The following is a 19688-nucleotide window of genomic DNA, read 5'->3' as shown; positions in this document are numbered from 1 at the left end:
GTGCATAACACAGCAGTCACAGTGTCTCGCCAGAGTGGTGCATGCTCTGGTTATCTCCCGCTTGGACTACTGAAATGCGCTCTACGTGGGGCTACCTTTGAAGGTGACCCGGAAACTGCAATTAATCCAGAATGCGGCAGCTAGATTGGTGACTGGGAGCGGCCGCCAGGACCACATAACACCAATTCTGAGAGATCTGCATTGGCTCCCAGTACGTTTCCGAGCACAATTCAAAGTGTTGGTGCTGACCTTTAAAGCCCTAAACGGCCTCGGTCCTGTATATCTGAAGGAGCGTCTCCACCCCCATCGTTCTCCCCGGACACTGAGGTCCAGCTCAGAGGGCCTTCTGGCGGTTCCCTCAATGCGAGAGGCCAAGTTACAGGGAACCAGGCAGAGGGCCTTCTCGGTAGTGGCGCCCTCCCTGTGGAATGCCCTCCCACCAGATGTCAAAGAGAACAACAACTACCAGACTTTTAGAAGACATCTGAAGGCAGCCCTGTTTAGGGAAGCTTTTAATGTTTGATGTATCACAGTATTTTAATATTCTTTTGGAAGCCGCCCAGAGTGGCTGGGGAAACCCAGCCAGATGGGTGGGGTACAAATAATAAATTATTTATTATTATTATTATTATTATTATTATTATTATTATTATTATTATATCTTGTGGACACGATGGACCTGAAATTACAGAACATCTATTCTCAGACACTTGCATTGGCTGCCTACTTGCTACTGAGCACAATTTAAGGTTTTGGTTCTGACATACAAAGCCCTGGATGGCTTGGAGCCATCACTGCAAGGAGTGCCACTCCCAGTGTTGTCCATTCGCACAACTTGAGGTCTCATTTGCACATTCATGGAGATTTAGGCTGCAATCCTATGCTCATTTACTTGGGGCTTACTTCTGAGTAGACATGTATAGGACTGCACTACCAAACAGTCAACTAAGATATAACATGCTTATTTTGCTCAAGCCTCTGGGTGGAAAACTGGGTGCTGATTCGTTGTTCTGGAATTTAGCTGTCGCTACATGGCCTTATTGTTGTTTACTTTTGTTATTTAAATTAACAGTTTAATTTTTAATGTGTCTTCAGGTGTCTTGAGGGGGGTTTCCATATGTGAAAGGCAGGATGTGAATCAAATAAACAGTACTTAAAAAAAACCCACAACACCTTATTGTAGGAAGATCATGATATTATGTAGGGGGAATGGGAGTTCATGTTTTGTGTCCCAGCAATGACGACTGTTTTCATCTGTGTTCTCTGCAGCACCAACACACAGATGGGACCAGGAAATGTTTAGCATGAATAGCAGATTCAAGACCCACAGGCCACCCAACTACCTTTAGCCTTTCAGGAATGGGAAGAGGAGAGATGAGCACAGGGCACAAATTATCCCCAGCACAAAGAAATGTTCAGCTCCCACTCACTTCACTAGCTTCTATAATATCCAGTCTTGCTACTCCCACCACCCTGCCCTCATGCCTTTGGTTTGAAGAAAAATGCCTCTTGGAGATATTCTCTAAATTTGGCGCCTGCACCAGGTGTGACCGCCTGCTCCATTCCTAACACACCTCAAATTCCAACGGAAGTCAGGGGAGAGTTTGGGATATGCAAGAGAGGAAGGGCTGGGTCTTGCCATGGCAACTCTGTCTCTTAAAATAGCTCTAATGGCTCTTGCAAATCCATAGCAACCAGCACGAAGCCTAACAGGGACATGTGGTATCTGAGTTCCAACGGCAGCTACCGCCGTGTTCTACGCTGACAAAATGACCTCCTCTTGGGCTGCTGCCCAGGAAGGTTTCAAAAATGTTCCAGTACTCCCTTTAACTTTGGTTGCTGGACCCCACACCAAAACAAGGCTGGGGGCTTTGTATCACAAACAGGTAGTTCAGATCTGATTTTGCTGTGTCCACAACTGTCCACGCATTCCCTTTTTTTGGACTTGGATATGTTGTTTAATAATCTTGTTGTTATACAGTATTGAAATATGGGTTTTGTATATTATTGTATTTTTGTTTCACTATGTTATGATGAAATAGTTTTTGTAGTGTTTGCTTGAAATGCATCCCTGTCTCTTTGTTGAGAGTTACTTTGGGCATGCACAAAGCTATTTTGATACCTGAGCATGTGAATTTTTCCCCAAGGTAGTATGCAAAAGCATAATGAAAACATGTGCCCTTTGCAAGACAGGTAGGTATCAATTTCAACCTGATTTTGTTTTGCTTTGTTCTTAGCACAGATGTCCTGCACAAGAGTAATATTCAGCTATAGCAAACTACTCTTTGCAGGATCAGGGGTGGTGGCAATATCCCAAACATTTAGGAATGCTCCACAGGCCGCCATAAGTGTTAAAACTTCAACCATGCATTCCCCACCACCACCCAAAAAAATACAGCAGCAAGGTCTTGCACGAGACATCCGTACTAAAAAATTTAAAGAGAAAAGTCCAACATATGCACCACAATTACGGTCTCCAGCATAATCGCCCCCAACTGAGTGTATGGGGATCTTCAGAGAACTGTTCCAAACTAGGCATGCATTCAGCATGCAATGATAAATGAAAATGGGTATTGGGGGCTGCCACAAAGAAAGCAGCTAGGTGGTGCTCAGGTATGGAGCAAACAGAAACAGAGGTGTTGCAATAGAGACCACCCACTGAAACATCACCACACCATGTGACAAACTTCCCACCACACCCCATCAGTGACTGAAGATGTATAACGGGGTATTGTTATGTGTTGGATTTTCTGTGGTAAAGGGAAATTAAGATTAAATGTCTCAGGCAAAGACATTTGCAAGTGACTGGCTTGGCAGGACAATACCTTCAACACCACAGGTGCAATATTTCAGTCGGACACTGAACATGAGCCTAATTAATATTATTCTTTGTTTATGCTTGTGCAGTTGTAGGAATATATGATTCTTCAGGTCCCTCTAGTACTGTATTCTTTTTTTCAACAGTGGCAGTCAGCTGTCTCTGGGAAGCCCACAATCAGAGTAGGAAGGTCATGGTACCCTCCCCATGTTTTGTCCCACTCTGTCTTGAGCGCAACAGTCATTTGAAGAGGGGAAGGTTACCACTTGGACAGGTTACCAATTGCAGATTATGAGAAACGACAACACTACAAACATTTGGTTGAATCTCAGGTCAAAGCGATTGTGAGGGATTAGTCCATTTTAACAGATTACCCCCCTGACACTTCCTGCTCTCTTCATCCTAAACAAAATGATCCTTTCTTTGCCTGGCCTGGCTTGCTCTGTTTCAAAAATAAGGTGAATGTCCTCTCTCTTCCTACAAGCAAATATGAAGCCTCATTGGAAAGTGAAGAACCAGATTCCTTCAAAAACCTACACTTAATATCCTTGCCAGTCCCCATCAGGCAAAAAACCAAAAACTTGCCCATGTCCTGTTTGCTTTCAGTCATTGCGGTCAGATCCATCAAATTAAAAAACTGGGACACGCAAGTCCTCTCCCGCTCTACAGCATGTTTTCAGATACAACAAATTCTAGTTAAAGAAAACAACCCCTTTCTCATCCCCTTCAAACACACACACACATATACAATCCAACACACCCAAATCATAAATTTGTTAGTCTTTAAGGCACTGCAAGATTCTGCAGTTCCCTTGCAATGAACACAACTATTTTCTCACTATGGGGAGAAGAACAGCTGGGTAGACAAAGTAAAAGAAAGGGTTTGGAGTGCTTCCCCTCCATTGGTCCTCTGCTCCAAATCAGAGAACCACTCATGACTTGGCAGTTTTGGCTCTGGCCTGCTTCAAACTTGGCGAAATTACACTTCAGTTTAAAACCTTTCCTTCCCTTTCCTCTTCTCAGGTAACATAGCTAAAATTGGTTCTGTTCCTCAGCCAAAGCTGCACCCTTCACTTTAGCACTTTATCTTTAGCACTTTCATACTTAGCTTTAGACTAGGTTTAAACACAGGCTTGGCAGCTACAGCAGAGCTGAGAAAATAGACAAAATAGTCAAGACACATATGTTATCCAAACTTTCTACTCCACAGAGAGATGGGACTAATAGTACGATCCCATAAATGACAACTCAGAGGCTATTGTGCTCAATAGGGCTTTCTTCCAGGCAAGTGGGTTGCAGTATTGGTCCGCAGAAGAACAACATTCAGCCCTCCAACTGCCAACTAATTCAGCTTCAGTCTGCTAACCTAAAACATTTTCTAAAATTATTTTCCAGCTTTGTTGGACCACCGTACGTCTTTCCTTATTTCTGTGCTCAGCCTTACATGCATGAATTCCAATTCCACTAGAGAGAGATTCAGATTCCTGCCAAAGGAAAAAACAACAACCTTCGTTTGCTTCTCTTCTTGGTGGAGCCCAAGATCTTTTGCACAAAGCACAGTTCTAACCTGTTTAGCTGGCAAGAGTGTCCTCCATTTACCAATTTAAGGCTAGGCTTTAAACAAAATGCCTTCACCCAGAGACCCCTCACTAGCCTCCTCCCTAGTTTTATTTATTCACTATATCCAGCCTGAAAGAGAGTTTTGTGTCGTTCAAAAAGATGATGCACTGCTTTGTGAAACAGAGTTTGGTCCTGACAAAGGCAGCATTTAAAAACCACTTTGCACTGTACGCCTGCTAGATTAAGACTGATTTGATAAATTATGAAGAAAGAAGCTCACCTGCTCCTGGGAATTCATGACACGCAACTTCATCTGCTTCAGGTAGGTGGAGGTGAGAGGCATGTTGTAGTCAATGATGCCAGAGACCAGAGAGGAAGGAGGTTCATTTTCTGTAAATAAATAGAAAGGAAGAGGGGAGTCATTTGGAAGTTAGAAGCCCAAACAACATCTGTCCATCTTTTCCCCAAAGTAAGGCCCAAACAAGACCCAGTGAATGCACACATTTCCTGCTCCTATATAAAAGGAATGGAAGTGGGTTGATTAGGTCTATTTGTTGCAATGAAAGGGGCACAAGGGGAGCTGAATGCGTCCAAGCCTAATGAGTAACTGTAGAGAGTATATGCTCAGGAATCAAGAGTGAACTTTAGGCGCAGAAGTGGGCTCAGCTGTGCAATACCAGCATCTCTGACTGGTAGGGAGTATGAAGCTTCTGGATTGGCCAGGCTTATTATAGACAACAGGAGTCTGATCCTCCTCCCTTGTACTTTATGCCTGATGCTCTTCAGGCCATGCTTGCTAGGTCTGATGGGAGTTGTAGTTCAGCAACACCTGGAGGGCCAAAGGTTACCTATTCCCAACGGAGAGGGTTAAGTTTTGCGTCTACCTGCAATTCCATGGGTTTTTCCCCCCAATAGATTCATGTAACTAGAGTTGGCCCATGTCCTTTGTGAAAGTTGATCAAGTATAATCTAATCCATCTCTCCTTCATAGGTGACGAGGCTGCCTCCATCACCACCCTCTCCCTGCACAGAGAGAATGAAGCTTTGGAACAAAGGGGCCATTTGTTTTCCCTGCCCCTCCTGGCAAGGTGGCAAAAGGGTTGCATATGAAGGATTAAAGAAAAAAGAAAAAAGTTTGGCTTGTGTAGATTATTTTTAAGGGCACCTATTGTGAAGGAACAACAAAAGAGTCTTCTGGCACCTAGGCGCTTCGTTGTTTTTGCTGCAACAGGCTAACATGGTTACCCTTCTGGATATTGTGGAACAGGCGCTATTGACAAGGACCTTCATTCATACGGTGCAGGATACAAGCCATGTAGCCTCCATCTGGCCGTAACCTCTGCAGCCAAATTCTCAGTGCAAAGCGGGGAGGAAGCAGAGCAAGGACGCAATGCTTGCTCAGAGCCAAGGAGCACATTGGAAAAAATATATCACAAGGCAGAAGGCCATTGTTATTTAGCAGATTAACAAGGGACATGTTTCAAAATCAACTGCAAATTGTTTTCATGAACCTGGCAAATGCCAGATTGCTGTTGGCAGGTGAGCATTCAGCACAAATATTCTTCTTCAGAATTTGCAGCCTTCAAAATCTTAACATCTGAGTCAGCCCTTCAAATAGGAGTTAATACCTGGGCCAACTTGGGAATGAAAAAAGATGCAGAGGAAAAACTAAGAGAGCTTGTTGTCAAGGCCACTTTTGCTTTCACAATGGCTCTTAAGGAAAATTGGCTACTGACCAAGGCCTCAGAAAATCCTGATATCTAAGACTTCAATATTATTAGCCATGAACACTTTCTATAGCACTTTCAGTTTCCAAAAGCCTTTACAAGCTTTATTTGCTTTTGTTTTGCAGCACCCCTGTGCCATGTAGTTTTTATGGCTCTCCTGGTGGCTTTGGAGATCAATGTCCACAGGATCCTTCTGGATCAGCTCTGTAGGCTAGGAGTCACAGAGGCATGGCATTATGAGGATTCCTTCCACTCCTAGTGTCAGGTCTGTTAGCAGTAGGCAACTTTTGCTAAGCCCCTTGGGTTTTAAGGCACAAAGTGCCACAGGATTCCCTCCTGAAGATGCTGCTGGAAGCATTTCACCTAGGGCTTTGAGGCATGGTATCATCAGTATGCTGGCTATTTAATTGCTCCTGGACCCAATAAAAAAATTGACTCTGACGTTCATAAACACCCTAGGTCCCAAATACTTGGAGTAGTATCTCCTCCATATCTGACAGCCTCAGCCTTATGATCTGCGCAGAAGGCCCTTTCCATTGTTCCAGCAATTACTATGCTTCATTACATGGTGATCCACGGAGGACCCCAATATGGAACTCTCTCCCTGTGGCAAAACAGCTGTCCCCTTTATCGATTACATTGGCCAACAGCTGAAGACACACAACTTTAGGCAGGCACTTTGGGGAGCATATGCATAGTTAAGGAGCAGCAGCTGATTTGTTTTATCATTTTACTTATTGGTTTACGTGTACTTATGAGACATTTTAAGGGACGTGGGTGGCGCTGTGGGTTAAACCACAGAGCCTAGGACTTGCCGATCAGAAGGTCGGTGGTTTGAATCCCCGTGACGGGTGAGCTCCCGTTGCTCGGTCCCTGCTCCTGCCAACCTAGCAGTTTGAAAGCACGTCAAAGTGCAAGTAGATAAATAGGTACCACTCTGGCGGGAAGGTAAAGAAGCGTTTTGGTGCACTGCTCTGGTTCGCCAGAAGCGGCTTAGTCATGCTGACCACATAATCCGGAAGCTGTACGCCAGCTCCCTCGGCCAATAAAGCGAGATGAGCGCCGCAACCCCAGAGTCGACCACGACTGGACCTAGTAGTCAAGGGTCCCTTTACCTTTACCTATGACACATTTTATGTGGTGCTGAAAACCATCCTGTGACCCTATGGAACCAAGGATGAGTTTAAAATATAACAAACAAACAAAAATAACTACTCCCATTTCACAGGTAGGAAACTGAGGTTGAGAAGTTGTAACATGCCCAAGATGACTGTGTGAACCCATGCTAATGTTGAATCTGAGCTTTCTAACTCTTGAAAATGGAAATTAAAATAAATAATGCAGTTAGGTGGGTTTTCAACTGACCTCCTGATTATTACATGTTTTATGGGAGGGAGAATCAAATGTTCAAACTTGCCTCTAGATTATAATTTTAATTGTGCCTGGCTAGGAAGCAGAGATTACCAATATTTCCGATAGCAGCCTCCACAAAAGTAGCTCTGATCGACCCTCTTGCTACACATTTTTATAGTAGGAGTAGGCCTTTGCATACCCTGTGCTTAAAAAGTTTTAAGTTCTGTGCCTACGACACCCAAACAGGATATTGCAACTTGTGTACAAATTATGCAAACTGAGTTTCTGCACGCTTTTATTCTGCAGCTTTTACTATTTTCATATTTTCCATTCTGGTTTAGCTAGCCTCGGGGAGAGGCCACCGGGAGTTCTGCAAGGTACCTGTGCCCCTCCCCCCCTCTCCCCCCCCCCCATGGCCCTGGCTTCTGCGGTTTCAGTCCACACAATTCCAAGCATCTGTTCACAGGCATCATGGCTCAGAGCCTGCTCCTTAGCCCCTACCCTGAGAGCCGAAGTTCTCTGCTAGCTGAATTCTGTGCCTAATACCATACAGGAGGTTTTCCCTGCCCTCCGCGGAACTGCAGCAGACACGTGCCACCACCCTGGGTACAGGACTGCAAGATCATTGCTAAGCTAAGAGGAGAATGAGGATCACAGTGCAATCTAAACCCAAGACCAACCGGGGATGAGTGAGTTTGGATCTGGTGGATCTTGGGCTTTCCGATCTGAGCCAAAGCTCAGTCCCTCACCCTGGTTCAAGCAGGGGCTCAGCCAGAGAAATTTACACCTGTGTAAGTCCCTGAGATGGGGGTATTGTGGGGGGAAGGCAAGGAGAGTCACCTGCTCCAGTCATGTGACCAAGTGCCTGATCCTCAAAAGCCCCACCCCTTCCAGATTAGATGACAGTAGCCCCTCCCAGTGGCTCCTCAACAGAGTGTAGAATAGGAGTCACTTACACTGGTCTAAGCTATACCAGCTTCCCATGTTTAGGACTGCTCTGTAAAAAATATTCAGCCACCTTCATGAAGCCAATGGGCAATGAACAGAAGGCCACTTAGTCTTCCTTGGCCAGTGTTGCCCATTTAAGCTGCTATGGGTGATTACAAACGCAGGAGCATGCAGAAAAGGTCTTAGGAGATGTATTCCGCACTAAAGGATTGGAAAGTGACACCCCAATGCATAGGGCAGGGATTCCCAAACTGTGGCCCATGCACTACCAGTGGCCTGCAAGCTTCGTTTAGGTGGCCCGTGGCATCTCTCCATTAAATACTCATACAGATTTTTTAATTGTATTTTTATTGCTTCTTTTCTTTCTTATATTGTATTTTATTGTAAGACAATTTGAATTCTATGGAACGCAAATCGTAATACAATAAAGCGCAACGTAAGAAAGAAAAGACGCAATAAGAATACAATTAAAAATAACACATAATCTAGAACAGTGCATTACTACTGCTTCAAGAGGCAAACAAATCGTGAAGTGATCCACCAAGACCATCAGTGATTTTCATGTGGCCCATCGACTAAGAAGGTGGAAATCACTGGTATGCAACCTGTAGCTGCTTTGTATCAAGTCAGACCATTGATACAGACCAGTGGTTCATCTAACCCAGTGCTGTCAATAATAATAATGATATATTTTTTCCTTTACACAGCACCCATCTGGCTGAGTTGTCCCAGCCACTCTGGGTGGCTTCCAGCAATACCGACTGGCAGCAGTTCTACAGGGTTTCAAGGAGGGAAGCTTACCAGTCCTACCTTTGGGCTCCACCCCATTGGAATTGAAATGCATCCTTTTCTGGCACTCAGTGCAGCTCATCAGGAACCTGGTCACAGCTTCTCTTGGAAGGAAGGCGTACGTTTCAGCAATCTGGAGGAGAAACAAGAAGATGACATCGGTCCACATCCTGGATGAGTAAGTCAGCCCCACATGAGCATATTTTGCTTTGCTGTTTTAGTGCAGGTTGTACAGAAAATGTCGATTTATTTGTTATTTACCGTATTTTTCGCTCTATAGGACGCACTTTTTCCCCTCCAAAAATTAAGGGGAAATATGTGTGCGTCCTAGGGAGCGAATACAGGCTCCTTGGCTTCAGCAATAGCAACGTGAAGCTTCCAAAGCACAGAAGGAGCGCTCCCTCCGCGCTCCGGAGGCTACGCATTGCTTTCGCTGGAGCCTGGAGAGCGAGAGGGGTAGGTGCGCACCAACCCCTCTCACTCTCCAGTCTTCAGGAATAGCCGCCTGAAGCCTTTGGAGCGCAGCGGGACCTCGCGCTGCGCTCCAAAGGCTTCGGGTTCCTTTTGCTGAAGCTGGGAGAGCAAGACTGTCCCGGCTTCAGCAGAGAGGGAGAGCTGCGCAGCACCCCTTCAGTGAAGCGGGAGGAGAAATGGAAGGGGCTCCGTTTCTCCTGCCACTTCGCTGAAGGGGCACTGAGCAGAGAGGGGGAGATTTTTTTTTTCTTGTTCTCCCCCTCTAAAACAAGGTGCGTCCTATGGTCGGGCGCGTCCTATAGAGCAAAAAATATGGTATTTAAGAAATGTACCGTATTTTTCGCTCTATAAGACGCACCAGACCACAAGACGCACCAAGTTTTTGGATGAGGAAATCAGGAAAAAAAATATTCTGAATCTCAGAAGCCAGAACAGCAAAAGGGATCGCTGCACAGTGAAAGCAGCAATCCCTCTTGCTGTTCTGGCTTCTGGGATAGCTGCACAGCCTGCATTCGCTCCATAAGACGCACACACATCCCCCCTTACTTTTTAGAAGGGAAAAAGTGAGTCTTATAGAGCAAAAAATATGGTATATTCTGCTTTTCACTATATGTCTCAGAGCGACTTGCAGGGAGGAGTAAAACATGTAGAAACTAGCCAACTGTACAAAGGTAAAAATTACACTTGTCCCCCCCCCTTTTTTTGCATCTGGCCCCACCCACCTCTGGGAGGTGGCCTCCAGAAGGTTACCTGGAAGGGAAAGTGGCCCTTGAGCTGGAAAGGGTTCCCCATCCCTGGTTAGACAGTTCCCCTTAAAGTTTACCAAATTCTGCTTCCCTGGCATTGCTTTCTGTTAGTTCTACTCCTGCCCCCCCTAGAGCAACGGAGAACAAGTCTGCTCCTTCTTCTGCATGACAGCCCTTCAAATATTTGAAGACAGCTATCATGTCACCCCCTCAATCCTCTCTTCTCCAGGCTAAAGAGAAGAAGCACTCACTGATCTATTTCCTAAGGCAGTTCCCAAGAAGCTCTGTCACTGGAGAGGAAAATGAACATTCCCAGCTTTACCTAACAAAGACAGGTGCAGGAGATAGGCTTGATGATGCTGACTGTCCTTCCAGAACTAATATTATTTCATTCCTGGTCCCTCCCAGGCCCATGAGATGAGGTGAGACAGTCGCCTTAGGCAGTAGATCTGGACCTGAAGAGGACACCACTTGTCCCTGCCATGTCCCTGCCTCCGTGAGCAAGCCACGGCACTGTCACAGCAACGCACACACTGCTGCCTCCTCTGCCATGGGCAGCCCCACTGCTGCTAGGGGTGTCCCCCACCACCACTGTGGGTTTCGCTGGTCCCTCCAGCAAAACCCAGCCATATTCCAGAACCTGGCCTTCACTGACGGAGAAAACAGAATGCTCATTTGCTTCAGTGCCCAGCTGTACAGCACCATGCACACTGCTGGTGTGATATAAACGCAAGATGCTGGCTTCAGCCTTTAAAGCGCTGAATGGCCTTAGATCAAGGTATCTGCAGAACTGCCTCCCCCAGCATGATCCTGCCTGAGAACCCCATTCTACTTCAAAGGCCCTCTTCCATGGCTACTTCCCCTCTGGGGTGTGGTGGGAGGACCTTCTCAGCTGCAGCCCCCAGACTGGCAGGACAGGGCGGTGTCACTGCCCACAAATTCCCAGCATGCTTTTAGACTATCTCTTTTACATTTTCATTGCTACTGTTTGAATAATATACTGTTTTATTTGTAATTCTGTCATTAGCTGCCTTGAGGACAGTTTCTGTAGAAATGCACAATATAAATCATAATAATCTGTACTTATATTTTGGAAAGTTGTTTGTTCGCTGTACATTTGACCACCTCTTAAGATATCATGATCAAATTTCGCATGATGATTCCTGAGATCAAGGACCAGGTTTTCATCTATGTTTGGTTAGAGTTGGTTATCATTTTGAATCAAGATGCAAAACGGCGCTTGCTTTAACCAACTGGTTTCAAACCTGTCCTTATTTTGGGAGGTTCTTAGAATTCTCAAGCAACACCAAATACAACACTGCCTGTAAATGGTAAGTGTGGAAGTCATAGCAGCTGTGACAGCAAGAGGTTGTACCGAGACCCAATGGCTCTCTGTTCTTTAGCCACTTTTGCAAACCTTACTTTTGTAAGATCCCCTTCAGGGTACAGGTATCCAATTGCCACTTCCCAAATACCCAGCACTTCTTCAGGCCCAATATCTGCAACTGCTTAGAAAGTCTCGGAACAGGGGAACCAGTTCAAATTTATTTATTTCTCTCATCATTTCAACCTACTCACCCTTCCAAGAACAATCCATTATTCTCCCTACCAAGGTTATGGCTAACAATGACAGCATGCTTTCTGCAGGGAACTGATAACACTTTAACAAATATTAACAACAGGCAGGGTTATTTGCACTCTACCCAAAAAAACAAAGCCACCACAAACAAACCTCAATAAGGAAATCCTAAATTTGTGAGAAAGAAGCAAAAAAGTCCATGCTCAAAATAAAATTGACATATTTTCAACTGCCCCTCTGCCAAAGTGATAGTTAGAATATGAAATTCTGAAAAATCTGGCTGGCTTCCATTATTTCTGTGATGGCATCTGAAGAATGTTAACGCTTTATTTTGTATTTTTGTAAACCACTTAGAGGGCTTTTTAAAAAATCAAGATGTAAATAAACTTAGATAGATAGATGATAGAGATAGATAGATGATAGATTAGATGATAGATAGATATAGATAGATAGATAGATAGATAGATAGATAGATAGATAGATAGATAGATGATAGATAGATAGATGATAGATAGATGATAGATAGATAGATAGATAGATAGATAGATAGATAGATAGATAATAGATAGATAGAGATAGATAGATGATAGATAGATAATGCTGACATTTCCAAGGCCCAAATCTATGCTAGGTTTTGTTCAGTTAAATGTCTGAAGAACTATAGAAGAACAAGCATCACATCAGCATCAACAGTTCAAACATGCTGATTTTAAAAATGGAAGCACCATAGTCATTCCCAGGACCTACACCCAAGTACTTTGTGATGCTCTTACCATAGCTTTCCATGAAAGACTGGAGAGCAGGTCTTGAGCATGAGCAGGCTCAAAGTCTTGACTGCCCAGAGTAGCCTCGCAGAAGCTGCTCGATTGGCCAGAGGCTGTTCTGTGTCATTCCTGTTCTTTCTGCATTTGGTCCACTGTAATATTTCCAAAACTGATTTACTATGGTTGTGGCAAGAATGCCAGGCTTAGTCTAACTTCCAGTGCCAGCACAAAGCCCTGAAAACAGACATCTTCTGCTTCTGTTGCTATTGTTATAGAATATATTTTTCATCAGTAAGAAATTCACAACTCTTCCAGTGCTCACAGGAATCATATAAGATTCCTGATGCGTCTATCTATCCCCTTTTTACAGGTAGAGAAGAGTGACCAAAGGGGCAGCAACTTGCACCCAGGGCCATTAAGCAAAGTCATGACTGAACTGAACCAGGACCATGTAGGAAGCTGCCTTAGACCGCCTCTGTGGAGCCCAGTATTGTCTCCTCTAACTCACTGGCAGCAGTTCTCCAGTGCTTCAAACAAGGTGGCAATTCCCAACCCCACTACCTGAGCTCTTTGCAACCTAGGGAGTCTGAACTTGGGACCCTGGATGCTCAAGGCATGTGCTCTACAAGACTGAGCTCTGGCCCTTCCCAGGCACACACATTGTGGGGTTAGAAAAGCCTTTTCAGTTTCCCCCTCCTGATTCCCTGCCAAAGTGGCCTCATTGTGCTGCTGCGAATGCCAGCGAGTCCCATGACAGAAGCGTGGGGCATTTCGTGTCTCAGCAGCAAACCAAGGTTTTAGCACATTTGAAAACACAGAACCGCATGAACTGTCTGAGATCACGTTCTGGAAAAGAGATCAGCAATGTCAAGAACAAAGCCTTGGAAGAAGGGTCTCTTTGTCTGATTTCACAAACAAAAGCGTAAGAGATCAGGCCGAGGATCCGTTTAGTCCAGGACTAGCTCCAGGAGTGGAGTGGCCCACCAGATGCCCCGTGAAACACAAGGGCAGAGCAAAACATAAATAGTCGCCCCCTTCTTGCCTGCCCACAGCATCTGATAGTCAGGTATACACTGCCTCTGAACATGGACATTTAGCCCTCACAACTAACGGTCATTTACCACCCTTGCCACTCCACCAATTTGTCTTAAAAGCCACCTCAGACAGAGGCAACTTCCACCTTTGAGGGTAATCAATTCCACATCTGTGGTGTGCCAGTCCTAAACTTACTGCCAATCAATTTCCATCCATTGTTGCTTAAAAGAGGCTTAAGTCCAGGAGTGGAATTCAACATCACGCTCTTCCAGTCGTTTCATCTGCACAAGCATGGCAGCCTGCCAGGCGGAACGGCACCTCCTCTCTTCCCCCTGTAAACTGTTCTGTGGGTTCTCATGACTGCCGCCCCCCAAGCTGATTTCAAGGGGCACATGGGGGGAGGAGCCCTGTTGCGCAAGTCACTGAGCTTCCATTTCCACTGACAGGGTTAGTCAAATGAATCCTGCCCTATGCCAGTATTCCCTGTTTCTGCACAACAACATCATGCATTAGGCATGTTGACATAATTTATTTATTGCACTTATATACCTTTCTGACAAGGGACCCAAGGTGGTTTGCAATTTTAAAATATCAACACAAATAATGATGTAAAATGTAAAGTTGGCCCGAACATTGTCGTACTCTCACGCCCTGGTTCTAAATATATTTACTCGGCTTGCTGATTGTTGTTAGGTTTGTTTGTTTTTTACTTTTACTGTTTGCCGCCCAGGAGACATTGCTAATTGTACAGCATACAAACAATGTAAATAAATAAGTATGCTTCACATGTTAAGGCAGCTTCAAAAATCACATTCAAGTATGCTTCATATTTGCAAGCTAGGTAATAGGGAAGAAAGATTTTACTTTAGGAAGGGGCTACACATTCTGGCATCTTCAGCTAAAAGGTTCTCAGGTATAAAGGAAAACCTGAAGAGCGCCTGTCTAGCAAAGGAGAGAACACTGGCCTAAACACACCAGTGGCCTCACTCTTTGTCTCACTGTAAAGCAGATTTATATGATCTGAACTGCAGCCTTACAAAACCACACACAACGGGCCTCATTTTTCATAGTAGGAGAACCATGCCTCCGGCAGGAGAGCTCAGATAATGGCCTGTTTCTCTGTGGCAAAATTGGGCAAGAGCACATGATGATGTGTATCATTAAGTTTGTGTCTCTTCTCAGGATCCAAAAAAAATATGAAGATCCTCTGCCAGATCTTTCAGATTAAATAGCTACATTATAGGATGGCATGTTATTCAAATAAATAAATAGCTGTGGCATTAACCATATTGCTAAGTTTAAAAAAAAGGTGGGATGGAGAGGAGGAGTAGGGAGAAAGTCATATTAGAGACTAAACATTCTTAGCAACACTGGAGAAAACACCCTCGGTCTCCTGTTCCAATTAACCCTTTTCAGTTTGTGCACTGAGAAAAACTTATATGTGCATAGTGGTACCTCGGGTTAAGTACTTGATTCATTCTGGAGGTCCGTTCTTAACCTGAAACTGTTCTTAACCTGAAGCACCACTTTAGCTAGTGGGGCCTCCTACTGCTGCAGCGCTGCCAGAGCACAATTTCTGTTCTCATCCTGAAGCAAAGTTCTTAACGCAAGGTACTATTTCTGGGTTAGCGGAGTCTGTAACCTGAAGCGTATGTAACCCGGGGTACCACTGTATGTTTTATTAAAAAAAGAATGAAAAGAACTTTAGGACACATATCACATGAGATCACTCTTAAAAATCAAAACAGAGAAGGTAAAGAGACCTGAACATTTCTAGAAGAGAGAGAAGAACAAAAAAAAAAAAAACAACCCCAGTGATTTTAAAAGAGTGATTTTTTTCAAAGAAACAAGGCACCCCTGGTTTTTTCTTTAGAAAATAAAGATACCTATCTCCACTAAGTGGCAGCACAACCCAATTTTTGCTGGCAGGCTAGGAAGCAGCAGGGCAAAGAGCAAGGGGGGGGGGCGACCTGGTCCCACACCGCTTTGGAGATACTAAGAGGGTTGTTCCTTAAGCACTTGCCAAGGCCTCCTGGAGCCCCTTTTGGCTGAGTGGCCACCCTGCCTCACCTCCTTCTCTCAAGGACCTCAGGAGTCATTTGTCAGCAATTCCCCTTTCAGGAGCTGCCCAAAGAAGGGATGCAATTCAGAGGAGGCTGCTTGGCTAATCGGAAAATGAGCTGAAAACTGCATCCCAGCTGTGCCTCATCTTGCTCCTTCCATTTTTTAGTTGAAAGTGTGGCAAAAGCAGCAGTGAGTTTCACGAGCCGTTGGGGAAGCCATCCTGATCTGGAGGAGGAGGGGAAAAACAACCCCGAACTCTTCTGATCCCAAATGTGGAGATCTGAGCAAATCCACATGCCGCTTTCTGCCACTTGGATCTTCGCTTTTCCCCCTTGCAGGAGCAACCTGTTCTTGAGAGCAATATGGTAGCAGCTGGGATTTGGCTTACTTGGGCGGTAGCCTGTAGCAGCTTCCATTATCAGAAAAAAATACAAAAAATAACGACAACAGACCACAATAGTTGCTTTGGCTGAAACTCTCCAGTTTCCAGCTCATTAGCACACTTTTCTTGCTGGGAGTCAGCCACTCACGTGCTAGGAAAAGAGAGCAAGTCGAGTTGGTGTATGAATCGACCCTTACACCCTTGGCATGAAGCTCAACCTACTGAATCTGCTATTCATTACTTCAGCATGTTTACCGTATTTTTCGCCCCATAGGACGCACTTTTTCCCCTCCAAAAATGAAGGGGAAATGTGTGTGCGTCCTATGGGGTGAATGCAGGCTTTCGCTGAAGCCTGGAGAGCGAGAGGGGTCGGTGCGCACCGACCCCTCTCGCTCTCCAGGCTTCGCGCAGATCTCCGCAAGGCACGGGAGCCCGGCGCCGGCCTCCCACGGCTTGCGGAGAGTTGCCTGTTCTGGGGGCTGGGGAAGCTCAGGCTTCCCCTACCCCAGCCCCGCGCCTGGGCGGGGGGGGGGGAATAAAAAAAATTTCCTTTATATCCCCCCAAAAAACTAGGTGCGCCTTATGGGACGTTGCGTCCTATAGGGCGAAAAATACGGTATATACCCCCTTCTTCCAAGCAGCCTGGGTTAGTAGATAAGGATACACCCTATTCTTAGCCTCCCGACAACCCTGTGATGTAGGTTTGGCTGAGAGAAAGTGCAGTCCAAATTCATTCACACTGAGCCTCATGCCTGGGGGCAGGGGGGCGATCTGAAACCAGAACCCTCAGGTTCAAGTCCACCACTTCATGCACCTCATGCGCCTGGCCTGATGAAATCCCACAGGATTTCCACAGGAATCTCAACCACCTGAAGCAGGGAATGACAGCAATGGTCTTTCTTTAATGTGTCCCAACTCAGTCTTGGTAAACTCAGTGAACTGGTAAACAAGAAACTGATAACTGCTAGCTCCTCTAGCTGCCATATTAATAACTCTTCCTCCCTGCTACCTGTCTGCAACATGGCCATATCTGGAAAGCAGGTGGGAAGTTACCCCTGGTGGTTCTGAAGCAGTACTACAAACGTTGCCACTTTCATGTGGTGATCTCATTTAGGAAGTTAGTTCCTTAGCGCGGACTAAGAGCTGTTTGTGGTGAGAATGCCGCTGTCCTGAAATACCTGCTCAGGTATGGGGACAGACAGATCTAAGAATGGCTCAGGCCCAAAACGATTTTCAGTTCCAGGGCTGAGTCCTAGAACAGGTGCAGAACTGCTTGCTGCCTTTGAGCATGTGCAGAATGCTTGCTGGAATTAAGGGAAGGGGCTTCCAGACTGGAGAGCATGACTCTAGCTGGTCTTCTGAGTCCTAGGGTGGCCATGTATACTACCTTACAGTGGGCAGTCTGTTTCAATGAGTCCTCTACTTGAAAGGCTGTCTAGTCCAAGGCAGTTTAAAGATAAACAACCATAAGAATGGGGGGCTTGAAATTGCTGGTCATCAGTTAATACCTGGACAGCCGACTAAGCAGGATTGCAGATCATGTTTTCCCCACTGCGGTGAGATGCACTGTATTTCTAGTCATCAGCTATTATTCCACAAGTTGGTATCCAACTAAGGTGTTCTGTCAGTGCGAGGATTTCCATTTGTACAAACCCCCCCCCCCCATGTGTCCAAATCTGCACTGATTTGAGATTTCTGCCAGGCCTTAAGATTCCTTGCATGGATTAGAAGGCAGAGAATCCCCTGCACTGTGAATGTTTTGAAAACTCAGGAATAGATTGAACCCCTAGAACAAATTTGAGGGTGGGGAGGGGAGTCCCAACATTGCACAAGCAGAAATCATTGTGCCGATGGGATGCATTACTCAGCACTACTTTGGATAGAAACCAAACAGTACATAATGCACCTTTACTTATAAATTAGCAAATACGTTTGTAAACTGCTATATATGATAATTTATGCAAATCTGTGATGGGGCTTAAGTGGCCACTCTGTTGAGTTCCAGGACCCTTTCAGAAATTAAGCACAGAGTTAAGTGTCATCCTATGCAGGAGGCAGCTGGACTGCGTGATGTGTTCACTGTGTTTATGTAGTTTATCAGCCCACTCCTGAGGCAGGTAGCTATGTAGTACAATGATTTCTCTGCCACCTCTTTAATTTCTTTTGAAGAAGTACCTTTCTTGCACTTCCCCATATTAGGGACACCAGGCTGCAGCACTCTGCCAGTCCCCATGGGGCCCTTTCTTGCAAACAGTCAGCTAATTTATTTCTGATAGCCTACCTAAGCAAGCAGAGAATTACCTCCAGCTCCAAATTATCAACCTGATTGGCTGCCCTCTGGAAGTGGAAGACAAAGACGAACTCTCTGCTGAATCTGGCCTAGTTCTCACAGAGGGAGTGAACCTGCGTCTCGGGGTGTGCCACTTCAGACTGCAGGTAGGAACTCACACCAAACGCTCCCTCTGCCAAGAAAATCTCTACATGCACAAATGTAGCCTATTGCATAGAAGGCTAGGCTTTTTTTAAAATCGTCCCTAGCTTTTTTATGTTCAGGGTACTTTTGAATTTAATTTTAGCATTTTGGTATGGGGGCTCATTTTATCACGCAGACCCCTCACCTGCATTCTGAAGTGGTTCGACCCAGAGACACAGTGCTGGGGCGGGCAAGCGCCACCGAGACAGGGTTCACCCCTGAATCTGGCATCTCAATATTAATTCTGGTCCAGTGCGGCATCCCCGATGGGGGCACCAGAAAGGGAAGATGGCTCAGAGCCCTCCCAGGTCAGGAGGGGATACAGGGCTGCTAATGTGATGAGATCAGCTCAAGCAGAGGGGTGGGGCGCAGAGCTGCGGCTTTGCTGGCCTGAGAAAAGCAGGCAGATTCAGCCTGCTCCCCTGAGGCTCTGAAAGGCATAGATTAGCACTCCCCGGAGCCAAATTGAAGGAATTGGGGGAGGGCCAGAGCTGTCTACTGTCGAAACAAGCAGAAAGTTTCCTGAATTGTAGTTGTACTGGTGGCCTTGCCCTCTTCCATTATGGAGAGGTCATCCGCCGATAGGCAGAGAAAATCGGCACAGACAATAGCTTTGCTGGCTGCGTGCAGAGGCAACGGCAGGGGCAGCCTCCAGGTTGCCCAACCTGCCGCCGCTGTTAGGGGACAGGGAATATGAACAGGAGCTCTTTGCTCCCTGGGAAATATGCCAGAGGCAAACAGAGCCCAGCTGGGGAAGGGAGGGACAGGCCTGCATTGCAGGAAGTCAGGCAGCCATGTGCCCTGTGGAGGATGGGCTCTGGTGAAGAGGTTAGAGAGAGGGAGGGAGAGAGAAGCTGAGTCTTCAGCTTGCACATTTAGCCCCCTGGATCTCCAGCAGCAACCAAATTGCTGGCAGAAGTAGGGGGGCCATGGCCGCCTTGCAATTTCTCAAGCAGAAATCCAAATGTCACAGGAA

At 45.7% G+C, this 19688-nt stretch overlaps 1 protein-coding gene across 6 annotated transcripts in view; it reads right to left on the bottom strand.

Moving 5' to 3' along the window:
• The window catches only part of NOL4L (nucleolar protein 4 like), a 146011-nt gene that overhangs the window by 77662 nt on the left and 48661 nt on the right, over nucleotides 1-19688 (bottom strand). For 4 of the 6 annotated variants that reach the window (XM_083447400.1, XM_083447397.1, XM_083447401.1 and 1 more), the window contains 2 exons: nucleotides 9208-9328; nucleotides 4659-4768 (listed from right to left, as the gene is read on the bottom strand). In XM_083447400.1, coding sequence (XP_083303526.1) covers nucleotides 4659-4768; nucleotides 9208-9328 — 231 coding nt within the window. The remainder of the gene's footprint in view (nucleotides 1-4658; nucleotides 4769-9207; nucleotides 9329-19688) is intronic. The other 2 variants (XM_083447399.1, XM_083447403.1) reach the window with 1 other exon arrangement.

The sequence above is a fragment of the Podarcis tiliguerta genome (assembly GCF_965153285.1).
Source record: "Podarcis tiliguerta genome assembly, chromosome: 6".
In the NCBI taxonomy this organism is placed as follows: domain Eukaryota; kingdom Metazoa; phylum Chordata; class Lepidosauria; order Squamata; family Lacertidae; genus Podarcis; species Podarcis tiliguerta.
Note: the sequence above shows the minus strand (reverse complement) of the source record. Positions and strands in the feature narration are given on the sequence as shown.